General features: G+C 35.2%; 1 protein-coding gene across 1 annotated transcript in view; it reads right to left on the bottom strand.

Moving 5' to 3' along the window:
• PAX3 (paired box 3) overlaps positions 1 to 23,914 on the bottom strand; it is a 105,561-nt gene that overhangs the window by 24,914 nt on the left and 56,733 nt on the right. The window contains exons 5-7 of the mRNA XM_031957969.1: positions 11,943 to 12,148; positions 3,867 to 4,032; positions 602 to 816 (exon numbers count right to left, since the gene is read on the bottom strand). Coding sequence (XP_031813829.1) covers positions 602 to 816; positions 3,867 to 4,032; positions 11,943 to 12,148 — 587 coding nt within the window. The remainder of the gene's footprint in view (positions 1 to 601; positions 817 to 3,866; positions 4,033 to 11,942; positions 12,149 to 23,914) is intronic.

The following is a 23,914-nucleotide window of genomic DNA, read 5'->3' as shown; positions in this document are numbered from 1 at the left end:
GCAATTTATTAACACGATTTCCCAAGGAAAGCTCGGAGTCCAATGCAAATTAGAAAAACAATTATGACATTCAAATATTTGTCTATTTCCAAAGAGGGGCCCTTCTCCTAATCTGTGCATTTCTAACTCATTTATTCCAGAGTACAGTGGACATCACCTGGGGCTCTCTCCACATGACTTGTTTGTTTCTCCTCCAGTTATTTGGTCAAAGCTCTGGTATTTTCTTAAAGGGCTCTTTTTTCTGGAAATCCTATCAGCTGACCCAATTTCATAGAAGATGCCAGTGTTTGTGAAGTTTCCTAACCAAGGACCAGGACGAGGGGGTGGAGAAGGCTGCACATTACAAATGCCTTGACAACTAAATGTAAACATCGAGTCTGGATGATTACATTAAAAATCACTTGAAATTAAAACTAAGCTACAACTTTTGATGCAGCCAGTAGAGGGGGGAAAAAAGGAAACTAGCAAACTAAAATCATGTGGCTTGTATAAAGAATACATTATGGTTTAAATTTGGCAATTCATTATACTGGTGCCTCGGGGAATAGACGATTTGGTTCTGGTATACAGCAAATCCTCTGTCTGGAAACACGGGACTGACCTGAGGTGAAAGGCCATTGCCAATGGCGGGGTTCATGGGATTGGAGGGCCCGGATGGAGGCACAAAGCTGTCTGTATAGCTGGAAAATCCGTGTCTGGTGCTGGGCAAGCAATATGCAGAGCTGCTCTCTGGATTGGACGGGAGCGTACTTTGGTGCACGGTGCTCGGAGGAAGAGGCTGGGGTCTGTGGACCGTACTGCTGGGGTCAGACACGGCTGAAAACAAGAGAGACGGTTGTAAGCAGACATTCGGGTCTTTTGTGTTCCAGCAAGGCAGCTTCGGCTCGTTGTCCCACAATTAACTGGCCTCCAAATGGGCCAAAACGAATCCTCAATTCTTAACCTGCCAGTGTGCCAGAGATAGAAGCCTAGTCCTAAAGCCATAGGCTCCTATGTATTATGTATTTCTCCACATAAACATATTCTTTTCTCTGCCAAGGGCTGACCATTCCATATAGTGATATTATCATTTCCTGCCTGAATTATCAACTGAGTATATATATATATATATACACATACATATAAACATATATAAAAGTATATATGCACATATATACAAATATATATAAACATATATACAAGTACATATACACATATATACAAATATATATAAACATATATACAAGTATATATACACATATACAAATATATGTAAACATGTACAAGTATATATACACATATATGCAAATATATATAAGCATATATACAAGTATATATACACATATATACAAACATATATGTATATATGTACACAGAGGTATATATATATACAATGTGTATGTGTATATATATATATATATATATACACACATACCTATATATAAATATATATATATATATTCAAGTATACGTACATATATACAGGTATATATATATATATATACAGTGCATATATATATGCACACATACCTATAATAAGTATATATACATATATACAAGTATATATGTGCATGTATATACATATATTCAAGTATATATCCATATATACAAGTATAAATATAAGCACAGGAAATTTTAGATCTCTGATCAAAATATTTTAAGGGACCACTTCATTATCAATCAAAGGATGGTTTAAAATAACCCACAAAAAAGTTTTGTCTAATCTCACAATGTCATTTTAAGTTTCGAAATAATTCTGTGTTTATAGTTAACATTCTCTAATCAATAAGTTAGCAAATATTCTTTTGTAACAAAAATTACCTGGTGTCATTCCTTTATGATTGCAAGCTTGGATATAAATGCAATGGCAATGGATAGATCTCATTCACATTCATGAAAGCTCATTGATTTCTAAGAAACTGCTAGAGAACTGTTATACTACAGCATTTTGTCAACATATATTAAAATACAGATACACTCTGTCTATATTAATCATTCCTTCCCTTACTTCTGCCTCCCACCAAAAAAATGATTTTTGTAAGGTAATTGTGTTAGGGAAAGGTTATTTCCATAGCAATAATGATTTAAATGGAAAATTCATTCCTAGAGAGTAAAAATTAAGATTATAAAAACTCAAATATATGATATGAGACTAGAATAAAACTGGGCTGCAAACAGTTTGTTACTGCTCATATTTAAGTAGCTAGGAGGTATAGTAGAGAGAGGGCTAGGGATGAAGTCAGGAATATCTGAATTCAAATCCAGTCTCAAAGATTTACTAGCTCTGTGTCCCTAGGGACTTGACAGCTGTCTGCCTCAGTTTCCTTATCTGTAAAACAGGGATAATAATAACAATCATTTCCTAAGATTGTTGTGAAAATAAAATGAGATATTTGCAAAATATTTTGCGAGCCTTAAAGTGCTATGTGATTGTTAACTATTTAGATTATGATGATTATTACATAGTAAAGAAAGGTTTACAAAGCATTTGCCTTAAAATCCTGTAAGATAGGTAGTGTATTTCTGTTTTAGAGATATGAAAACTGCAGCTGAGAAAAGACTTGCCCAATTTCATAGCAATTAATAATGGCCAGAATCAGGATTCTACTGATGCTGCTCTCTCCAAATACCTAACCAAATTCATCAATGAGATTCCCACAATCTGTCTAATAGCCAATGGAATGTAGAGAGAGAACAGGATCAAGTGGAGGAAATGGGGTCACTGACTAGAAGACAATAAGCAAAGAATTCAGTGACATGTTAGGAGGCGGCTAGAAGTTGACTTTGTTTTCCTGAAAGATCCCCTAATTTCTAGCTGCATGTACCTGGTGGTCAACCACTTTGGACTTTGCTTTTAAAAATTAAAAAAAACAAACAAACAAAAAAAAAAAACTATTGTCATCAGCTGGACAAGGTAGAAATGCTGTCCCCAGAAGAACCAAGCAACATGAAAGTACTGAACCGTAGTGTACAGAATTGATTGGTAGGGGCAATTATAACTGGACCCTTGGCATTCAGGGTCCAAATTCCCAAGATCTCCCTTTTTCAGAAGCCTGGAGTAATATTAATTCCATAACCAATGGAATTATGACTGTGAATTTGTAGTTGGGCTAAAAGTTTTTAAAATCTAATGGATAGATTTTTTTTCTGTTTTTCTTTGTAATATTAATAGCTAAGAGAGGCAATCAAAGCTGCCTGTTTGTGAATGGTACCGTTATTGACCCTTTATCCTTGAACTGTTGGTATGACCAGTGTCCTGTGATCAGCCTCACTTAAAAGTAATGATTAATTGAACACCAAGGGCAAATAGAGCTGGTGTTCAAGGACCATCTGAGAGATGTTAGAATAGGACAGCCAGCAGATCACTGAATTCACATGGCTCTCCATTTAAATGCACTAGGGACATGATTGTGAAGATCCAAGCAGAATGATGTTACTACTAAGATGTCTACATATCACAGGTCAGTCATGGCAACTTTGTACATTGTATACAATGGTCTTGAAACATAATTACAGACAACAAAAACATGATAAAATATGGTTAAACTATGAATTCTCTAATTCTTCCAGAGCCCTAAATAGGAGGATGAATATAGATATTATAAAATGAGCTGGAGAAAGAAATGGCAACCAGGAAAACCCCACATAGGGTCACACACAAACAACTGAAATTTCTTTCTCCAGCTCATTTTATAATATATATTTATTTAATATATATATTTTATTTATTTAAAATTTTAATTTTAATTTATTTAAAATTAATATTTACTTAAGTATATATATATTTATATATAGTATATATATATGTGTGTATACATATACATATATACATATATAATCTGAATAAAGAAATTCTATTTTATCTCCTTTTCTCCTTTCCAACATACCTTGTGGGATCGATGTAGGCTGATAGGAGGTCTCCGACAGCTGGTATGTTGGAAGAGTGGGCATGGCAGTAGGAGGGAATCCTCCCGGAATGAGATGGTTGAAAGCCATCAGTTGATTGGCCCCAGCTTGCTTCCTCCATCTTGCCCGGCGGTTGCTAAACCAGACCTATGGATTTAATTTAAAATTTGAAGGTTTTACTGATGATATAATAGCACATTCTTAATAAATTTTTTCATGCTAAAATAGATTAAAGACCCCCTTACTGACAAGGGAGAGAGAAGCAAGAGCATTCAGCCTTTTATTTTCTCTGAGATTTACTGTGAGGTAGGAAGAGTAGGAGAGAGAGGGATGGAGAGAATAAGGAGAACCAAGTTTCAGGATAAGAGAAAGGACTTCAGAATTCTCATGGGTTCTGTATTAGCTCTGGGGAGGTCAGAATGAGTAAGTAGGACTAGGGACAACAGCAACTTATTCCCTCTCACCATCACTATTCTTCTCTACATTTAAAAATTAATTTTTTATTATATGTCTCTCCACAGATAAATAAAGAAATATAGATTTAGATATGTAGATATGGATCATATATGATATATGTGCATTTACTCAAAGTATATGCATTTATATATGCATAGATACATACACACATTCATATATAATTGTTACAAATATATCATAGATCTTCATACATTATTATACACATTTATATATACATAGAGTATGTACATGTTTATATATTATATAAGTATATGTTTATATATAACACTGAATAAAGTAGGTAACAAAAAATATTAAAACCTTGACATCTAATGACTCAACATTGTAGATGGGTACATAGGCCATATGTCCAGAGCTTCAGACTGCTCTTGTGCCCCAGATGCCATTGTTTTCAAAGGCTACCCCATTAACTATGCTTTGCCACCAGACTTCAGGTCTTGTTGTTCTATGGCCTTTATATATGCAGTTCTGGATTAACCATTAAAATTTTAACAAAACACAAAACAACACAAAACAAGGAATAGTGTTGCTTTCCGTTCAAACTGTGGGACATTATATTATTCCTCACAGAGAGGGAGTCAAGTGTTTAAAATGAGGAAAGCAATATACTTATGGGGCCTCTTTTTAAATGATTTTATGACTATGAAGAGACAGAAGAAAAAGAGAATAAAAATTAGCCAGAAATTCAATTGTCTTAGAAATGAAAAGATAGTTTCTTTGTGCAATTATTTTAAATAGGCCTTACACAAAATTCTGAAATTTAAGAGGGACCCCTCTGCCTAGAGGTATATATAAATTTTTAAACTTCCATAATTCTTGTCACATGCTACTTTTCCAGATTATTTAATTTTTAATAATCTTCACAACACTGTATTATAACCACACTAATTTACTACTTCTTAAACTTAGCATTACATTTCCCTCCTCCATGGATCTGCTCACACTATCCCTCATGACTGTGTACCCACTGCTTCATCCTTGCAGTCTACAAGTTCTTAATTGTGTGTGTGTGTGTGTGTGTGTGTGTGTGTGTGTGTGTGTCCTGGACCTATGGACTACCTTTTATATAATATTGTTCATTGCATAAAATAGCATTTGTAGAATTACAAAGAAAATCAATTACATTGAAATACAATTATCAAAATACTAAAATTATCACAAGGTCAGGGATTCCAATTTAAGAATTTCTGTGTCAAACCTTCTTATTATAACTTCTCATATATAGTTTTGGAATCAAAATCAGAGAGAAAGGTTACATAGCTAGTAAGTCATAAAACTGGATTTGAACCCACTTAACTCTAAGTTTGTGCTCCTTCTACTTCATCACCTTCTCTTTACTAAATAGCAGAATGGTCTTAGATCACTGTTAACTCTCTAAGCTTCAGTTCCTTCTTCTGAAAAATAAGGGACTTGGAAGAGATGTTCCCTAGCTTTAACATTCTAGAATCTACATTAAAATATCATGCTTCTTGCATTTCCAACAGAGACAGGCAGGATCCATCAATGGCTAACCATGTTGGACATTATTCTCACTTGCTGTCTTAAATTTATATAAACTAACAAATTACTAATCTTCATTAAAAAAAATTTAAGTGAATAACATCAAGGTGTGAAGAACATCATGTCTTCTGTGGTCCTTGCAAATTAGCACAAGCTCAGGATGGGCTCTTATGCTAATGCAATAGCTCTCAAGACATGTCACTTCCTTTGCACATCTGCTCTGATTTCCAATCAGCCCTCCTGCCATTGCCCCTATTTATTCATCACCATCATATAAAAAGTGGAGAGAAGAAAGAAAGTAATGGTGGCCATGTCATCTTGTTCACCTCTCCCATATGTGTATAGTCAAAAGGACAGCCAGAGGAGAAATAACAAATATTGCTAGCATTTCTATGGAACTTGATGTTCACTAAGTGATTTATTTTATTTTTTTAATTTATTTTTAATTTGTAGAATGAAACAAACAAAACCAAAAAATAGTATAATCATTTTTTTTTAATTGCACAGGAAAATGCAAATTTATTGTGTACATCCTACTATCCCTTTTTACAATTATTATCTTGTTTAATTTTTTAAATTTATTTTTAACTTATAGAATAAAACAAACATATCCAAAAGATAGTATAATAATTTTTTAAAAAAGATTTCACATGAAAATGCAATCTATTAAGAAATCCTGCTATCGCTTTTACAAATATTATCTTGTTTTATTTATCCTCATAACAACCTAAAAGGTAGAAGCTACCATTGTCCTCATTTTAAAGATGAGGAAACTGAGGCTGAATGACTTGCTCAACTACTAACTGTTTGAGCCTGGATTTCTACTCGAGGCTTCCTGAATCCAGGACCAGTGCTCCATTCACTGTCCCTCCAGCTGCCTCTGTGGAATATATGAACTTAAAAGGGAGCAATCAGATCTGGCCACATTCTGTTCCAACCCCAAGTATTTATTCCAAACTAGTCTGAGTTCCAGACCTGGTCTGAAACCTTGAACAACCAATGAATAGCTCCTGGAAACACTGAATGCTAGAAGTGAAAGGAACCTTAGAGAGAACACCTAGTCTAGCCTGAGACAGATGAAGTCATGTCCTGAAGGTCACACAGCCTCTGAATGACAGAACCTGGATGAAAAACCAGCTTTCCTCTCTTCTAGTCCAGGAGATTGATTTCTCACTGTATCCTGTGAATTTTCCTCTCTTTGTCCTAGCTTTCCCTCTATAAAAACAGAATGGTCATATTTGCCTAGTTTAAGGAAATAATATACGAAACAAAACACTCTCATGAAAGCATGCAAGAAATAAGTATTTTGCACATCATAAAATCTGGTGAGAGTCATTCTTTCCCACTAAAACTTTATTACCTGAGATTATTTGCATAGTAACAGCTACAATAACTTAAGCCAAGATAAAATTACAAGAACTATAAATCCCCATGGTTCAGACTATCAGCTGATCACCAGAGAGGCAAATAATTCTCTTTCTATTGCCCCCTACCAAGCTATGCTGTAGGATTACATAATTTGATACATTACAAGAGGGAAAGTAGAGTTTCAATTCCTATAGATGTTTTTGTCATTTGGCAACTCACTTCTCTTTGGAGGAGGATGCCAGATAAATTGAACAAACAAGTCTGTGGAGACAACACATTTTTGTTTGTTTTTTTACTTTTTTGGGTTTTTTTAATTAAGATTCATAATTTAGCAGAGTAAATTCAATACATCTTTCCATTTGAAGATAAACTGAAAAAAAGCAGTGAACTAAAAATATTAAAAGTTTCTGACATTTAGGTCATATAAAATGATTTACATGTCGTTTTATTTTATATGTGTGTGTGTATATCTATATATATACATATATAGATATCTATAGATATATGTGTGTATATGTGTCCACAATACTGTAGAAACACATTTCCTCAGATATCATACTTGATATAAAAAGGGGGGGGGGGGTAATTTGAGTTGGAGTCAGAGGGATTGTGTGTTTCTTTCCTTGTTTTTATTTTATTTTTCAACCATCAAAAACTGAAACAATCCCTACTTGAGTGTTACTAAAAAACAAGAGCCATGTTTAGCTCCCTCTTTTCCAGATCATTTTTATCCAAAAAAGAAAAAAAAAAAGGCTTTTGTTCTTGAATTTTTATCACCAATTGACTACTATCTTTTCTTCCATGCTGGGTTGAGCAAAAGATCCATATGCTATATGTTGTCGGGAATTTGTTAGGCCGTAGATCATAGCCATGGTGTGAGGCGCGATGTGTCCCAAGGGAACTGAGGAAGCCGTAAGGAATGTAAAAAGTCACCGGGTTAAAGCCACAGTAAGACAGCTGTTATGTTAATGAGGGGTTCTGCTTTTTTGGCCAACTGTAGGTCACTGATATGGAAAAATATGGACAAGTAGGGAGAAAACTTGTTGGTTTGATCTAATCAGCTAGAATTTGTATTTTTTTAATATCTGCTGAGCAGAAAGAGTTTTACAGGGCACTATCCAACCTCATTTTATGGTTTTGAAATTTATTCTGTAATGCAGCTCCATTTTCAATACAGGAAAATAAATTTTATCTGCAAAATACTCTGTGACTCCATTCACTCCCTTTAGTTATGGATTTTTAGAGGTTTTATTATTTGTTTAATTGACTATAGGGAGATATGCTGCTTTATGAAGAGAGACTTATCTCAATTGATTTTTGTTCATTTTTAAGACTAGATCATTTCATGATTAGGAAATGAGGAACAGCATTCTGCGTGTTTGGAAACACAAGCAGCCAAATTATAGTGTCCACACTTGAAAATATCTGCTGTGCTGGGAAACTAATAATTTATTCTTCAAATTTGCTTTTAGTGCTAGCTAGAAAATTCTGTCACTTTCTCCCCCAAAATGCATGAGTTTTCAAAAATTCAAATCAATTCAAAAACCGTGCATTGAACATTTAATTTTTTAAAAAACTCATGCACTTAGGAAATATTGTGTTATAGCAATTTGTGTTAGTCTCATTCCCTCAAAGAAAGCAAGTCTCTTAAGAACAAACTTAATGTCTCATCTAAATTTCGTATCTTCCTCCTCCAGAACTAACACAATGTCCTGTATGCAGTTGGTATTTAATAAAAGTTAGCTTTGTGGGAGCAGTTAGATAGTGCGGTGGTTAGAACACCAGCCCTGAAGTCAGGAGGACCTGAGTTCAAATTTGACCTCAGACACTTAACACTTCCTAGTTGTGTGATCTTGAGCAAGTCACTTAACCCTAATTGCCTCAGCTTAAAAAAAAAAGTTAGTTTTATGATATTGCATTATACGGGATTATAATTCCAGTACAAGACTCTATCGGAGCTACTATATATACTCCACACCTTTGAAAGTACTTCCTAGATGCAAGGATTTGAAGGATTTCTGGTTTCATGTAGGGAAATTCCAGTCTAACATTCCCTTACCACCTCAGAATTATCCTTCCATGACATAGTAAAGTGTCAGGGAGTTGTCTGATTAAAAAATGAGGCTAAATGACTTGCCCAGGGTCTCCTGGTAAGTGAATGCAAAAGGCAGGATCTGAGTTCAGGGCTTTCTGATTCTAAACCCAACATTCTATTCACATAGACTTAATGAATGTTAGAGTAGTAATAACCATTAATAAAAGTTAATAAACTAAGCACATTCATTTCTCATAAAATATCTGTCAAATCCTGTCAATCCTATGATGAGCCTAGAGGAATAGAATGATCTCTGAGTAAGCAACCAAGAAGAAATTAGAATCAGATCAGAATCCAATGGGATTCTGCTGCTCTGAGGGAACTACCTTACTTTGCGGGGTTAGAGTATCTTTTCTAGTACTGAGACAAGGCAGGCTGCAGAAAAAGAGAATGACCCAAATGGCTGTCTCAGCCTTTATTCTGATTGTGAACTCTTTAGCATCTATATAAAATGTACATTTCCAAGTGAAGAAAATTAACTCACTACCCTAGGAAATGTGTTTTGCTAAATTCTACCCTACTGTCCCAAAAGCAGTCCACTATCTCACCACTGAACATTTTACTCTAAAGTTACTCTTTCTCTAGAGATTTTTCCCCTGTGTTCAAAGAACTCTAGGAAGCATTAAAATAGTTTGGTTATCAAAGAAATAGAATATTTGTTCATCAATCATTGAAAACCTCCCCACTTTTCATAGAAGAAAACCAAAACCTAAAGATAATTTCCTGGGTTTGGGAAATGATAACTTGCTCAAAGTCACCCAGGAAGTCAGTGACAGACCTGGGGCTGGAAATCAGATTTCCTGTTGCCAAGTTCGGTGCTTTTGCCTGATTATACTTTTTTAGATCATTCACACTCCATTTCTGCATCCTACATGGCCTCCAAGGAGTCATTTCAGTGCTTAACCTGTACCCTGGACACAGTAGCCATTAAATAAATATTCCTTAGTTGCTCATCTTGAGTATCAATTATTACTTTAATGTACAATGACAGCAAAGAAAAATTTCCAATGTTGGAATGATGGACAAACGAATACCAACTGCATTTTACATATATTTTTAAAAGAATTTTTAAAAATAAATAAATAAATGGTAAAATTACTTACAACAGATGAACTAAATAAATTGAAATCTTACCCAGAATAGGAGAATATTTTCCTAGCAATAACAATCTAAGACTAAATCTAGTCAACCATGTTGTCCCATTCCTACAATACTACATTTTAAAACTGTCTTATACTATATTTTAAAATCTATAAATAAGACTTTACAACAAACTTTTTTTAGCTTCTTTGGGGTTCTCTAAATGGTTTGGATGGGTTTTTTAATGAATATATCAAGCTACAAGTTTTCAGGCCTCATTCTAACTAAATAGCCTTTAAAGTAAACTATTCAAGCCTTGGTTTCCCCCTTTATGAATTGGGAAAGTTTTATGGTATGATCTCTAAGGACTTTTCTAGAGTTGGTTTTTTATGCTTTGCACAAGATTGCAGGGTCCTGCACTTAGTAAGCATGAAACAAATGTTTGTTGAATTAATGAACCTAGTCAGAGCCATAACTAGTGATTTTGGCCCCAAGAACTATTAGCCCACCAAATGTACCCTTAAATCCATTCTGTAAGTCAGATTCAGCTGCTGGGAATAGAGGAGAACAATCTCCCATCGAGGGAAGACAGGGACCCTGATACATCCCAAAGCAGTTTCTGAGGAGGTTGCTATCCAGTAGGAAAGAGGAAAGCCTCAGGATAGAAAGTGAAACTTCTGCGAGTTTCCTGGATTAACTAATTATTCTTATTAAATGCATCTCAGTGTAAGATAATAAATGGGGGGCTGATATCAGGGTTAGAAGTTTTCTACCACTAATAAAAAAAAAAAAGTGTTCTTAGGCCCATCACTTAACCTCTGTCTCCTTTAACTATAACGTTTCTTAAACCATGTTTGTGTCAAGGACACATTTGGTAATCTAGTGAAGTCTATGGACACTTCAGAATGTTTTCAAATGTACAAAATAAAATACATAAGTTTGCAAAGGAAATCAATCATATAAAATATAATTATCAAAAATATTAAAAAAAAATTCATAGACCTAAGTTTAAAAACCCTACTCTCAGGCAATAATTGGCTGAGCAGTTGGTGAAATAGATTGTAAAAGGAATTTTCTTAACAAGAATTCCCTACATCAACCAATCACAGGTTCAGTAAAATGAGAGAGAGAGAGAGAGAGAGAGAGAGAGAGAGAGAGAGAGAGATGAAAGGATGGATGGATGATAAGGTAGGTGAAAGAGGAAACAAAGGTTCAATCTTCTAAGAATATCAATTCATTAAGCAATATATACCAATTGCCCAATAAACCAAGATGTTCCTCAATGGATAGATAAGCAAATAGAAGATTAGATGAATGAATAAATGAATTAATTAATAGATAAATAAATGCTGCTAACTAAGTGCTAAACTCAGGTGTTTCTTTACTGAGAGAATGTACATGCTATCAGTGCCCTATAAATTATGCTACCCTGGACAAAGTCCTGGTTAGACCACCCTAATTATCACCATGGTTCCAGTCAGCCCTAAGAACACAAATCAGAATCATAGTTCTAACACATATCTTCTGCTATTGGTACCTGAACTCGGGCTTCCGTGAGCTTAGCCCTTTGGGCGAGTTCTTCTCGGGTATAAATGTCAGGATAGTGGGTTCTTTCAAAAGCCCTTTCCAGCTCTTCCAGCTGCTCTGCAGTGAAGGTCGTCCTGCTGCGACGCTGCTTCCTCTTTAGTGGTAAGTCTGGCTCCGAATCAATATCTGAGCCCTCATCAGATTGAGGTGCTGAAGCTAGGAAGTAGTTTTTAAAAAGAAAGAAAAGAAAAGAAAAGAAAAGGAAAAGAATATGAGAATTTAGCTGAAAACTTTCTAAAGAAAAGGGACAAATAGCTACAACTTTTTGAAAAATTCCATTATTTTCCCTGCCGTGTATATCATTATTATTCTTTGCATTATAAACTTACAAATGTGTTTATTATATTAATAAATAATCATAAATATAAATTTATACTAGATAGAGACATCATTAAAGATTAGAAATAATTTTTGGAGATTAAAGAACTTTCTTTTTCAAATTCCTTCACCATGAGATCAAAGAGCAGATGCCAGTAGACTCTGATTTTAACCACACACCCATGCATACACATATCTGTATACTTATATATTTTCCATTTCAATATTTTCCATCAATCTTCTGACATCATTATATACACTTTCTTATTTTACTTACACAAATCAATAAAAAGTATTAAAAACTATTAATTTAATGATAATGATCATTATTAAATCTTATTATTTAAAATTTATTGATATTAAAATCATATTTTACAGTTGCAGAAAATTTTATTTTGAACATTTGGCATAAAAAAAGATAGGATCAAGGGTAACAAACTCCCATTAGTGCATTAAATTTATCAGATTAGCTAATTGTCACTCTGCAAGAAAGGAAGAGTTTGGCCTGAAGGAGAGTTGTTGTGGAATTAGAGGGAAGAAGAGGCTATGAGGAAAGGGAAGGGAAGCATGTCCCCTGGGCTCCCTAAGGGAAGGAGAAAAGATTAGTCCAATAAATGTGGGGAGTGACTTAGAATACTCAGATGTGAGCAATCCAATGGGAGTCATTTATAATTAAACTCTAATTTGGGATGAGGAATACAGTAATTCTAAACGTAAGATCTACTATATGTGTTTGTGTGTTAATGAGATGAATCAACACATTAGCACTGACACAAATCCTTGATTTTTGCCTGAAATAACCTCCCTCACCTCTCTATTATTTACAAAAGGAGGCCTCCAGGCTAAGCATTCTGGCCATACTCTCATCTGGCATTGTCATTGTGGTAGTCAACATTGCTGTTGTTATTTAAAGGTAACCAAGAGAGAGAGGACTCTCTCCAACTTCCCTATTCAACAAAATTTGTTTTTTGTTTTGTTTTTTTATACTATAAAATCTCAAGTGTTCTGGGATCCTTGGGATCTCGATACAGAGCTTGGGTCTAGTCAATGTTCCACAGATTCCTCTACTGGGAAAATCAATCAATGAACCCAACACGAACTTCAAAAATGACTTATATTTAAGAAGGTTACACTGCTTTCTTAAACATCAAATTAAGATATGAAGAATAAGATTAGTGGGTAATATCTCTTTGCCATTTATTTTTAAAACTTATAATGAGATTTTATGTATTTCCTACCAATACCTGAAGAAAAATCCCCTCTATCCCAACTCTGACAAGTTGGATCCTCAAAGGTGGATCCCACGAGGTCTGAAGGACAATAATTTCATTTTAAGAGCACAAACTTAAGGTTCTTTTCTAGTATCAGAGTAAATTACTCTTTGCTTGTCTAATCCTAGGATTTTATCAGTGTAGAGAACTGTCACAGGCTAATATGAATTGTCTGTAGATAAAATGTAAATAATCTGTAATTTTGCATTAGAAAGTTAGAAAATTACTTAGTAAAATACCTGAAGGTTATTTCTCTCTATAATTTATAAAATATACTATCTTGATCTCATATTCTTTTGTATTTCATATTCTAGATTACTTCTTTGTCCCTATTTTGTGCTTTTCACTTAAATACTGAAAAATGAAAAGGTAAAAGTGAGAATTAATTATTTTTATCATGTGAAGAAAATAATAAACTCTGAAGACAAATATGTGCTCATATAAGTAGTTTCCTTAACAATGAGTCTTTTTCTAGATATATTTAATACTAGCTTTAAAAAAAGACAACGGACCATTTACAGCTATCAGTAAATTTAAAAAAATAAAATAAAATAATAAGAAATATGCCATGGATTTAATAAAAAAAATTAAACTTTAATTTTTAAACTTTAAAACTATAAATAATTTCCCTATGACAATGATAATGATAGCTTATATTTAGATAGCATTGTAGATTAACAATGTACTTTCCCTTACAAAAACTTTTCAGATCTTGTTGTTAAGTCATTTCAGTCACGTCTGAATCCATGATCTCATTTGGGATTTCCTGGGCAAAGATTCAGGAATGGTTTACGATTCCCTTCTCTAGCTCATTTTACAGATGAGGAAATTGAGGCACATAGAGTTAAATGACTTGCCCAGAGTCACACAACTAATAAGTGTCAGAGAACAGTTTTGAACTCAGGAAGAGGATTCTTCCTCTCCTATTAGGAAGAGGAGGCACTTTTCCCATTTTTCCACATATGGCAATAATTATCCCTTAAAGTTCATAATATTTTTGATATCCCAAAGGTCTTAGTGAAGTTTTGTTTTTGATAGCCTAAATACAAAGACATGCTAAAAAAAAATGTCTTTTGACCTTAGAAACAGTAATACCTGGAGTCAAATTCTTCACACATTTAATTGTTGACTGACCCTGAATAAAATCAATTAACTTCTCTCATAGATTCAATTTCCTCAACTTCCTCATCGATTGGGCATAATAATAGGACCAAGGTATTTGTGAGAATCAAATGAGCCAATATATATAAAGTATTTTGTAAATCTTATAAAAATGCTAGTTGTTGTTATTATTATTCAGCTCATATATTGTTAAATTTTCCACGTGAGCATTTAAACTTCATTTGTAGTAAATGCTTCAAAACCAAGTTTGGTTTGTTTCGTCGATTGTCTAGACTTAAGAAAATGATGAGAGAAAATGTTAATAATTCAGATTAAATGTAAAAATAGGTTATTATACAGTTTTTGGAGCACTTTAGGTCTCACAGATAAATGAGTACCAGAAGTCACACAGCCTTGGGTAACAAGTTATCAGGTCTCATTTTATAGAACAGCTATTTGTTTAGTTATAATATCCTCCTAGATCATAGTCACCAACCAGGTGAAAAACCTGAGTCTTAATTAACCCTTCATAGTCCCAACCCCTAACACAATGCCTCAAGTATAATAGGTACCTAATAAATTCTTGCTGGCATGAATCATGATGTCATAGTACGAAAGTCGACTTTTTTCATTCTGCTCTAACAAGGTCTTTTCTGTCCTTTGAAAGGAAGGACTACCTGAATCGTCAATAAATATCTCAGGATATCAAAGGAATCCTTATATAATAAATATAACCTTCATGATTTCTTTCAAGTACCTAACTTAGCTTGGAGTTGTGTCCATGCGACACTAAAATATTCTAAGAAAAATGAACAATTTCCTCAAATATCTGCATTTTTTATATGACACCCACTTGTTTGTCTGAGTTTTCCATTGGAAATTTGACAGAATCAATTGCTTATTTTGGCAGTCTCACATGACTTCACTCTCATTCCTTCCCCCATTTTCCTCATTGCAACAAAACCAGAAATTACCAAAAGGGATAAAAGTCAGCAGTGGGGATGGTGTGTGTATAGCCTCCCAGCTGGGAAATGTTACCTCTTTAGAAAACTCCAGAGATAAGAACAGAATAGTCATTACTTCCCATTTTATGGAATCACAAGTGCCATATATCACTAAATGGAAATGAAATACAATATTTGTGAAGAACTTGATTTACAATAATCTCCTCAATGTGAAGTATTCACAAGTAACCAAAAATACAAAGTCACAACTGAAATCTCATTTTAGCTATAGGTAAGGAGCCAGGTAATTCTCTTTCATTTCTATTCCATAAAATTTAAGCTACTTGAGCTAATTAAAGCATGTTATCTATCTCCACTACATTACAATGAAGTAAAACAAAACTATTTTTCGGATAAATCAAAGGCAAGGGTGGAGGGGTAAAGTTTATCTCTATTGCTATAACTCAGAGATTTTGAGCAAAGTTAACTAGTCAGACTGCTCAGACACAATTAGATTCAATATAATCTCATATGTAAACTCTTATCAGTTGTCCAATCCTCATGTTAAGAAGGAAAAAATTCAATTACACAGAATGGCAAGCCCATCAAACTCTCTCTCTCTCTCTCTCTCTCTCTCTCTCTCTCTCTCTCTCTCTATATATATATACATATCTTCATAAAGAAAATAAGTTTTAGCATTCATTTGTCATTACCCAGAATCATTTACTTTCATTTCTTCCCCAATAGTTTAAGCTGAAAGAACAAATGACCATCTTCACAGTAACGCACAAATAGGAGATGTATTATTATTATTATTTTAAGGAAATATATATGAACAGAATAAGCAACATGTTTCCTTTAAAGTGGCAATTAACTGCACTTTTGATTGTGAAAAATTCTCAGTGGATTAATCCAGAATTACATCCCATTTTATTTCATTGATTTGACTTGACTAGGTTATTCTTCTTCTTTTAGATTAGTACTTTTAAATTTTACTTTTCATATCAAAACCTCCTAACAGAACATCTTTTGAATTATGCTTGTATTCATCCTAAAATCATTAATATCTCCCTGTTTGAAAGGACAAGCAAGCTTTACACAGGAGAATTGAGAGTTTTTCTCCTCTGTTCAGAAAGTTAGAAAAGCAAGAATCTCATGGCCCCATAGAACTCATATTTTTCTGGCCAAGGCCTGCTAATGAAAGAGACTATTGCCAGATAGCCAATCTTCTGCCCTCCAGGCAAAGATAGTGACCCATTCCTCTTGCTGGGCATTGCTCCCTTTGAACCATCAGAAGCTGGAGCCAATTGCAAAAGTTAGCAGGACCTGGAGAAAAATTTTTGGTTTCATTCATATCTCATAATTTGTCCTTTGGTAAAAGATGAAATTAATACAAAGATTCCAAATCCTAACTTGTAATATCACAAAATATCACAAAACTAAGTTATTTTAAGAAAAAAATTGTACCTATTTTGAATCAGGTATGCATATATTATTTATATATGCATACCTGATTCAAAATAGGTAGATATATACACAGGTAGATATCATATATACATTATGTTTGTTAGGAAAGAGATTGTCAAGTTAAAAATTCAGAAAAAGTTTGGCTACAGATGTTATAAAGATTGAAAGGAAGGAAATTTTTCTATAACAGATTACAAAGGATCATGTGGCTATTTTTTTCTGATACAACAGAATCCGGCTGATTGTTTTTATACAGAAGTAGCTATGATAATATCATTTCTGAAAACCAATACTATCTTTTCATCTCAGTGGTGTATGGTGGGCATGAAGAGGCCAAAACATGATCAACAAAGAAAAGTTCTCATCAAATCAATGGACAGGTGGAAAAGAAGGTAGACCAGTTATGTGGTAAGAGCAAGGGAGAACAGGTAAGCAGCTTGTGTGCTTCATTGGTACCCTTGTAATGTCAGAAGATGCAGAGAAAGACCTTCATCCTGTTCACTGAATTCCCTGTGGGAAACTCACGAGGGCTACTTGGACAAGAGTTGCACAAGATGAGAATATGTGGGTGGGTGCAATCTGAACCACTGGAGGGAGCACACATATTAAAGAGTTAATAGTTCTATCAAAGTATCCATATAATTTAGGTTATTAAGAATGATGAGAACAGAATTGCCAGATCATTTTACTTCATCATCTTTCAAATCCTTCTATAAATTAATTCTGGGGTTTAAGTAAGATAAGTACTTTGGGAAATTGAAAGTCTTATCAACAAAATGTCTTCTAATAACCTAAGATGACTAATAACACCTAAATACCTAAACTCACCTGAATATCAAAAGTTGAATGGGGGGGGGGGGCGGGGAAGACTTTGCGCATGTGCTGACATCAGTTAAACATTAGGGAGTAATTTTTCATTGAAAACATAGAAACTTTGAGAATATAGGAACATATAAATGTACCAATAGAATTAGCCCAAATGGAAAAGGATAAAACTAAGTGTTCATTAAGTCTCCTCTAGTATTTTAAAAATATATTTCTTTTCACATGGAATTCTAAAAAAGAAATAAAGGAAAATTCAAAATTCAAATTCAAAAATGAACTAATTATTATTATACTACCTAAATCTTAAATCACTTTCCAATATCAGTTGACTTCTGAATAATCATGATCACATCTAAGCCATGCATTAAATCAACCACTATGATTATTAATGTGACTATTACTTCAGTTATTGATGTCTCCTACTAAGAAATGGATCAAATCATCACTCTTTGATCTGTTGAGATCATCACACTCACCATTTACAATCCATCTCCACAGACATTACAGATTACTGATTCCACAATCCAGTCTGCCATTCTATAATGGCTTATTAAAACTGATCATCCCAGCTCCTATTTCTAGGAAAGTATGATTTCTCTCCTCTACCTTTCCTCTGGAACCTCTTCAAGGATAGTTTAAGCCAAGGTTTGGAAGACTGAAAACTATTTCAAGTTATTTTTAGACTACTCATATAACCTTGAACAGGAGGAGTCATTCCCAAGTTACTCAGAAGCAAGAGGCCATTACCATTTCACCTGGGTATCTCAACACCGAAGTTCTTAGGACCACCTAATCTACCTCTCCATGTCAAATCCACCCATAGATTTCCAAGTGCCCAACTTTTTACTTGCCTCAATGCCTTCCCATCATTTTTCTACTTCCATAATTAAGCTTGGGGAAAGGAGAGTCATCAGTAACAAAGGGGATCAAGTATTGGACAACAATCATACCCCACAGGATTACAAATTCCTCCCTTCAGGAGCAAATCGAAATGGGAGGAGAAGCCTTAAGTACCACCAGTAGACTAACCATGAAGTTTAATTAAAGAAGGAATTACAGAATTAGAGAGCAAGTCTTTGTCCCTTAACCCCTTGTGATCTGTTCTGTGGCCTCAGGAAATATTTCATCCTAGTTAACACTATTATATATAAAATCTTTCCACAATTTCATAGGGATTTAGTCATGTGGAATTCTATAATTATCTACTTCCAGATAAATGTGATGCTAACATGAGTGAAGGCAAAAACTGAACAACAAAATGATAGTTCCCCTTAATTGTTTTTCCTCTCAATAAGACTTTTCATTTGAATAATTAAAGACCCAAACATAACAACCAGTTCAACACTATGCTTGCTTCAGATATACCATAATACACTTTACAAACACAGCAGGTTGGAAGTGGGGGGAAATGGGGAGTGGGGGATGAGGAAAGCTCCCTCAGCAACATTTCTAGGGCAAAGCTACCTTGGAAATCCCCCTTTAGCTATAAAATTGCCCATTTCAGAAAAGAATGATGTTTCTCTCTTCTTTCAGGTTGATATCCCTAGGCTGGACACTACACATTTTTTTTTACATCCCACGATGCTGGATTTCTCTAACTTAAGACCAGGTCGATATTAACTCATCCCAGAGAATGGTATAGATTTTTTTATGTGTTCCCAGAATGAAATATTATCTTTGTGTTTCCATGAGGTTTTTCTGGGGACCACTCAAAATTTAATGCACCTATGGGACTAACTGTGGGCTGTCCTAAACTTGTGAGCTTTATCATTCAGCAGAGGGGACACAATGGGGCAGCTAACTGTTTACTGATCTGCAGTAGCCTTTTTACACTGAGAAAGATGTGAATGACCTCTATCGTGTTTACTCGGGTGCAAGCCAGGAGGAGTGAAGCAAGACTGAGACTCCCTCACAGACCCAGAGTAAATGACAAATGACACTTTCCCTTTGTGATCTTTGGGATTTTTGTTGACTTATTTGGAGGCTTTTGTTGGGTCCCAAGAAATGGCCTGTGGCTGAGGCCTATTCTACCAATTTCCACGCTCCATCTGTGGAATCCATCAACGGGGCATTTACGCGCATTCAGGGCTCTGACACCTGCCTGGCAGGGCGCAGGAGACACAAAGAAAGCAGCAGTGGATGAGAAAGGGGAGGTTGGGGTTGGGGGGGGGAGGAGGGGAGGTTGAAATGGATGCACAGTAGGGGTTAATCCAAGCTTCTCCAGTCCAGAGGCTTCAGCACCTGGAACCTTCTCTTCCACATTAATTCACAAGCTCAAAAATTTTCGAGGTATTTTTGATTTTTGCTGTAATTTCAAAAATATATTTTCAAATATATGTATATATACATATATTATATATACAAACATATATTTATGTATGTGTAGTAAAAATAGATGAGTCATTGCAAGACAAAAACCTACAGGCTTGTTTTGTTTTTCTGTAGGAACTGTGGAATAAATCTATAGAGCTCATTTGCTCTGATAATTCAGCTGAAACAGGCAAAATGGGCTAAAGGTACATATTAGCATGAATCCAAGTTCTGAGCAATTCCTATTTCAGTAGTTGATAAAATAGCAGAAATTCAGAAGATGGTGTTTTTTTCTTTCCTTTTTTTTCTCTTTATCAACAACTTCATCTCCATCTCCACCCCTCCATCTCCCCCCCCCCCAAAAAAAAGGCCTTTGGCTAATGCAAAAATGATGATCCAGTTTATTACAAGGTGTTTCTTGGTTGGAGTTTCCTTTTCTCTTTTAAGATAAAGGCTCACACAAGAACACTAAAGTCTAATTAAGAGTCTCCAACCATTTACCTACAAAGGTTCCAGCCCAGCAGTCCACCACTTCTTGGCTAGAGAATGTAATGCTATTCCCCTCCTCTCTACCCATTCCCTCCTCCTGAAACCTCCGACTCACAGCAAGGGGTCATTAAAAAGAAAATAAGCTCCTGCCAGGTTTGTGCTAATCAAAATAGCACAAATAAACTCTGACACTCAACAACTCCCCAAGTGCCCACTACCCTGGGTGGAGAGTACAGATTAGTTATGAATATGGCAGGCAGCAGGGGACAAGTTCAGAAGGTCTAAAGTCAATTCAGTCAGTCACCTGTGAGTTATTTTAAATCCACAACACAGAGTATTGTATGTTTACTTAAGATAAGAGCTGTTGTATTTCAGTAAAATGACCTCTGAGCTCATGAGCTCTGCTAGCCCAGGATGTCCAAAAGGAGATTTCAATGGCATTGGGACCCTTTGGGTTTCATTAAGTCCGCCAGTTTGATTTCCAGGTCCCCACCCATATTTATAAGACAGCTTTTTTCCTATCATCTTAATCTTATTGCCTAGTCACATCATGCACCATTAATCTATACAGAAATAGAAAGAGTCCACTCCTTTTGTCAACAGCCCCTAAGGAAAAAGTCAACAATTGGTGTGTTTCGTGTTTGGAAGTATGATAGTTCTTCTCCAGTATATGAGTATCTGACTCTGACCCTTAGAATGATGACTTTTTTTAATGGAAGGGTTTATTTTTGATGTCACATGAGTATACTTACTAACATACTTTACTGTGTTAGTGTTTTTGTCTTCATGCCCCTTCTGATTCTACCAGAGCAACATAATTTCCTTAATAGGAAATCAGGGAACAACCAAAAAACACAGAAGTTGGAACTCCCGTGTGAACTTGTCCCAACAGCAGAAGTGAAGAAAGAAATCCATGATTGACTTAGGCAGGCAGAAAAAGGCCTGAAATTAACACGGATGCTCTTAGCACTTTTTTTTCTGAAGCTTGGTCTCCCAGATGAAAAATAATAACCAAAAAAAAAAATTACATTCTAGACACGAATCTCTTTGATTAAGCCTCACTCCAATTATTCCACTTTGAAAACCACTACTATCTGCAAACAACAAACTAGCAAAAAAAAAAAAAAAATCAAATAGCTATTTTTCTTTTAACTCCCGAGGAGCCATGAGGAAGTAGTCTCAGATGAGAAAATGAGAATGGAGGAGCCCCAAGAAAAATGAGCTACTATTCAATTAGGTAAACTGATTTGTTAACTAATTAATTAGCTAACAATTTCCTAAGAACAGTCTCTGACATTCAGAGCTATCCCTTTTCCAGTCATATTAAAAACAAAGCAAAACAAAAAACAGCAGCTGCTGTGGAAAGTTAGATATCCTCCATCTTCATTCTAGCCCTCTCTCTTCCCTCTCAGTTTTAAAACCAGTGAACTATATTTTATTTGTTTGGGATTCAATTGCACTGAAAGAAAAAAGGTAATTCGCACTCTGAAGGGGAACAGGAAAACAGTAGTCCCAGTAAAAGGAGACGGGCCAAGTGACTTTTATTTACAATTGCCAAGAGACAGGCTATTATTGCCCATATGTGCCACAATCACTCTCCTTATCATGGGTTGGCCATCATGTCCACTGGGAGCTGTTAATGAACTGGGTAATTGAGCTGCTGACATGTGTTACCAAAACAAAACAATAGGAAGAAGAGACAAATGAACATTTTATTTGCCAATCAGAGTACGTCCAGCTTTTCAGGGAGCTACAGCTAAGTAACTGTCTGAATACATAAAACAGTGCATTGAAAGCAAGCAGATGTATGCACAATAATGGTTAACTGACAGCTTATGGCCCATCTGTGCTTAACATTTTGTTAAAGAAATTACTTGACTTGCTAAAGAGACAAATCATACAGCTGCCCCAAGTGCTGCATTATACGAGATAAATCATTAGCTAAACTGTTTCATGCTTAAAATGACAATGCATATTAACAGTGATGCTGGGACATTTTGTCAGCACAGCTTGACACAGTTATTACTTACCAAAAATGTGACAGCTCATAGATATTCAAGGGTATTAACTTAGGAAAAGAATGAAAACTTAGAAAACAATCCCAAAGAGCTAACAATAGGCTGGTTGGATCTCTCTCCCTTAAACATTCATTTTTGAATGGTTACAAAAGGAAAAGAAGCCATCTCGTGAAGCAGCATGCAAAGCCATGTACTCTACCATTAGACACCTCTTCCTTATGACATATCAGTGTGGAAACGTGCAATACTGGGAATGTGCCCACTCTAGAATTATCATTTATTTTATCTGTGATATCATCATGTGCCCAAAGAATAAGAGGTTTAAAGCGCCATTTCTTTTATTAATTTCTTCTTTTGTTGTTGCTCAGAAATAGGCTCCTTCCATCTCTGAATGGTCCTACTTTAACAGAAAGTGGGAAAAAAATATTCTGCAAAAAGCAAGCTGTTATTTAGAAGGCTTCTCAACTCTGTTTATGCTACTGCAGCTGAATGGAAACCACATTTTTTGGTCCTAGTCTGATTCTTCCACTGTCATGTAGACCAGCCGTACTCCAAAGCCAGGTCTGGGTAAAATGGAAAAATTAGATGCAGGATATACAATTCAGTTGGCTCCTTTTCTAGGGGCCCTCTTACCATGTCAGGCAGCATGATGTAGTGGAAAGACAACTGAATTCCAAGTCATAAGATCTCAGTTCCAGTCCTGGCTCTGACACTAATTCTCTCATCCCTTTAAGCAAGGTCTTTAGGACTTAGTCTCTTCATCTGTAAGATGGGGCTAGTAATAACTGCCCTACCAAACACACAGAGTTGTTGTGAGAACGGCTCAAATAAGATGAAATGCGTGAAAGCATTTCTGAAGAGTATAAGGTGATTGAGAAATTAAAGGGAGTTCCATTGCCAACACGCAAGGGGTAGGATTAATGTTGCTGGGTCCCAACAATACAACCAAGGTAAATAAAGAGCTGTGGCGAATCAATCTGATCATATTTTTCTGTCTAGGCAACATTTCCTGGACTCACATCAACCCAGTCTAAATTTTGTATAATTTATGAAAGCGCAATCATGAAAGGTGAGTAATCATTGGGGCAAGTCCCAGTGTTTGTTGGTATATGAAATATCATTCGTGACCCTTTGCTAAGAAAAGCTCCCATTGTTATGTAACGTGAGCCTCAGTCAAAG

The sequence above is a fragment of the Sarcophilus harrisii genome, chromosome 3 (genome assembly GCF_902635505.1).
Source record: "Sarcophilus harrisii chromosome 3, mSarHar1.11, whole genome shotgun sequence".
In the NCBI taxonomy this organism is placed as follows: domain Eukaryota; kingdom Metazoa; phylum Chordata; class Mammalia; order Dasyuromorphia; family Dasyuridae; genus Sarcophilus; species Sarcophilus harrisii.
Note: the sequence above shows the minus strand (reverse complement) of the source record. Positions and strands in the feature narration are given on the sequence as shown.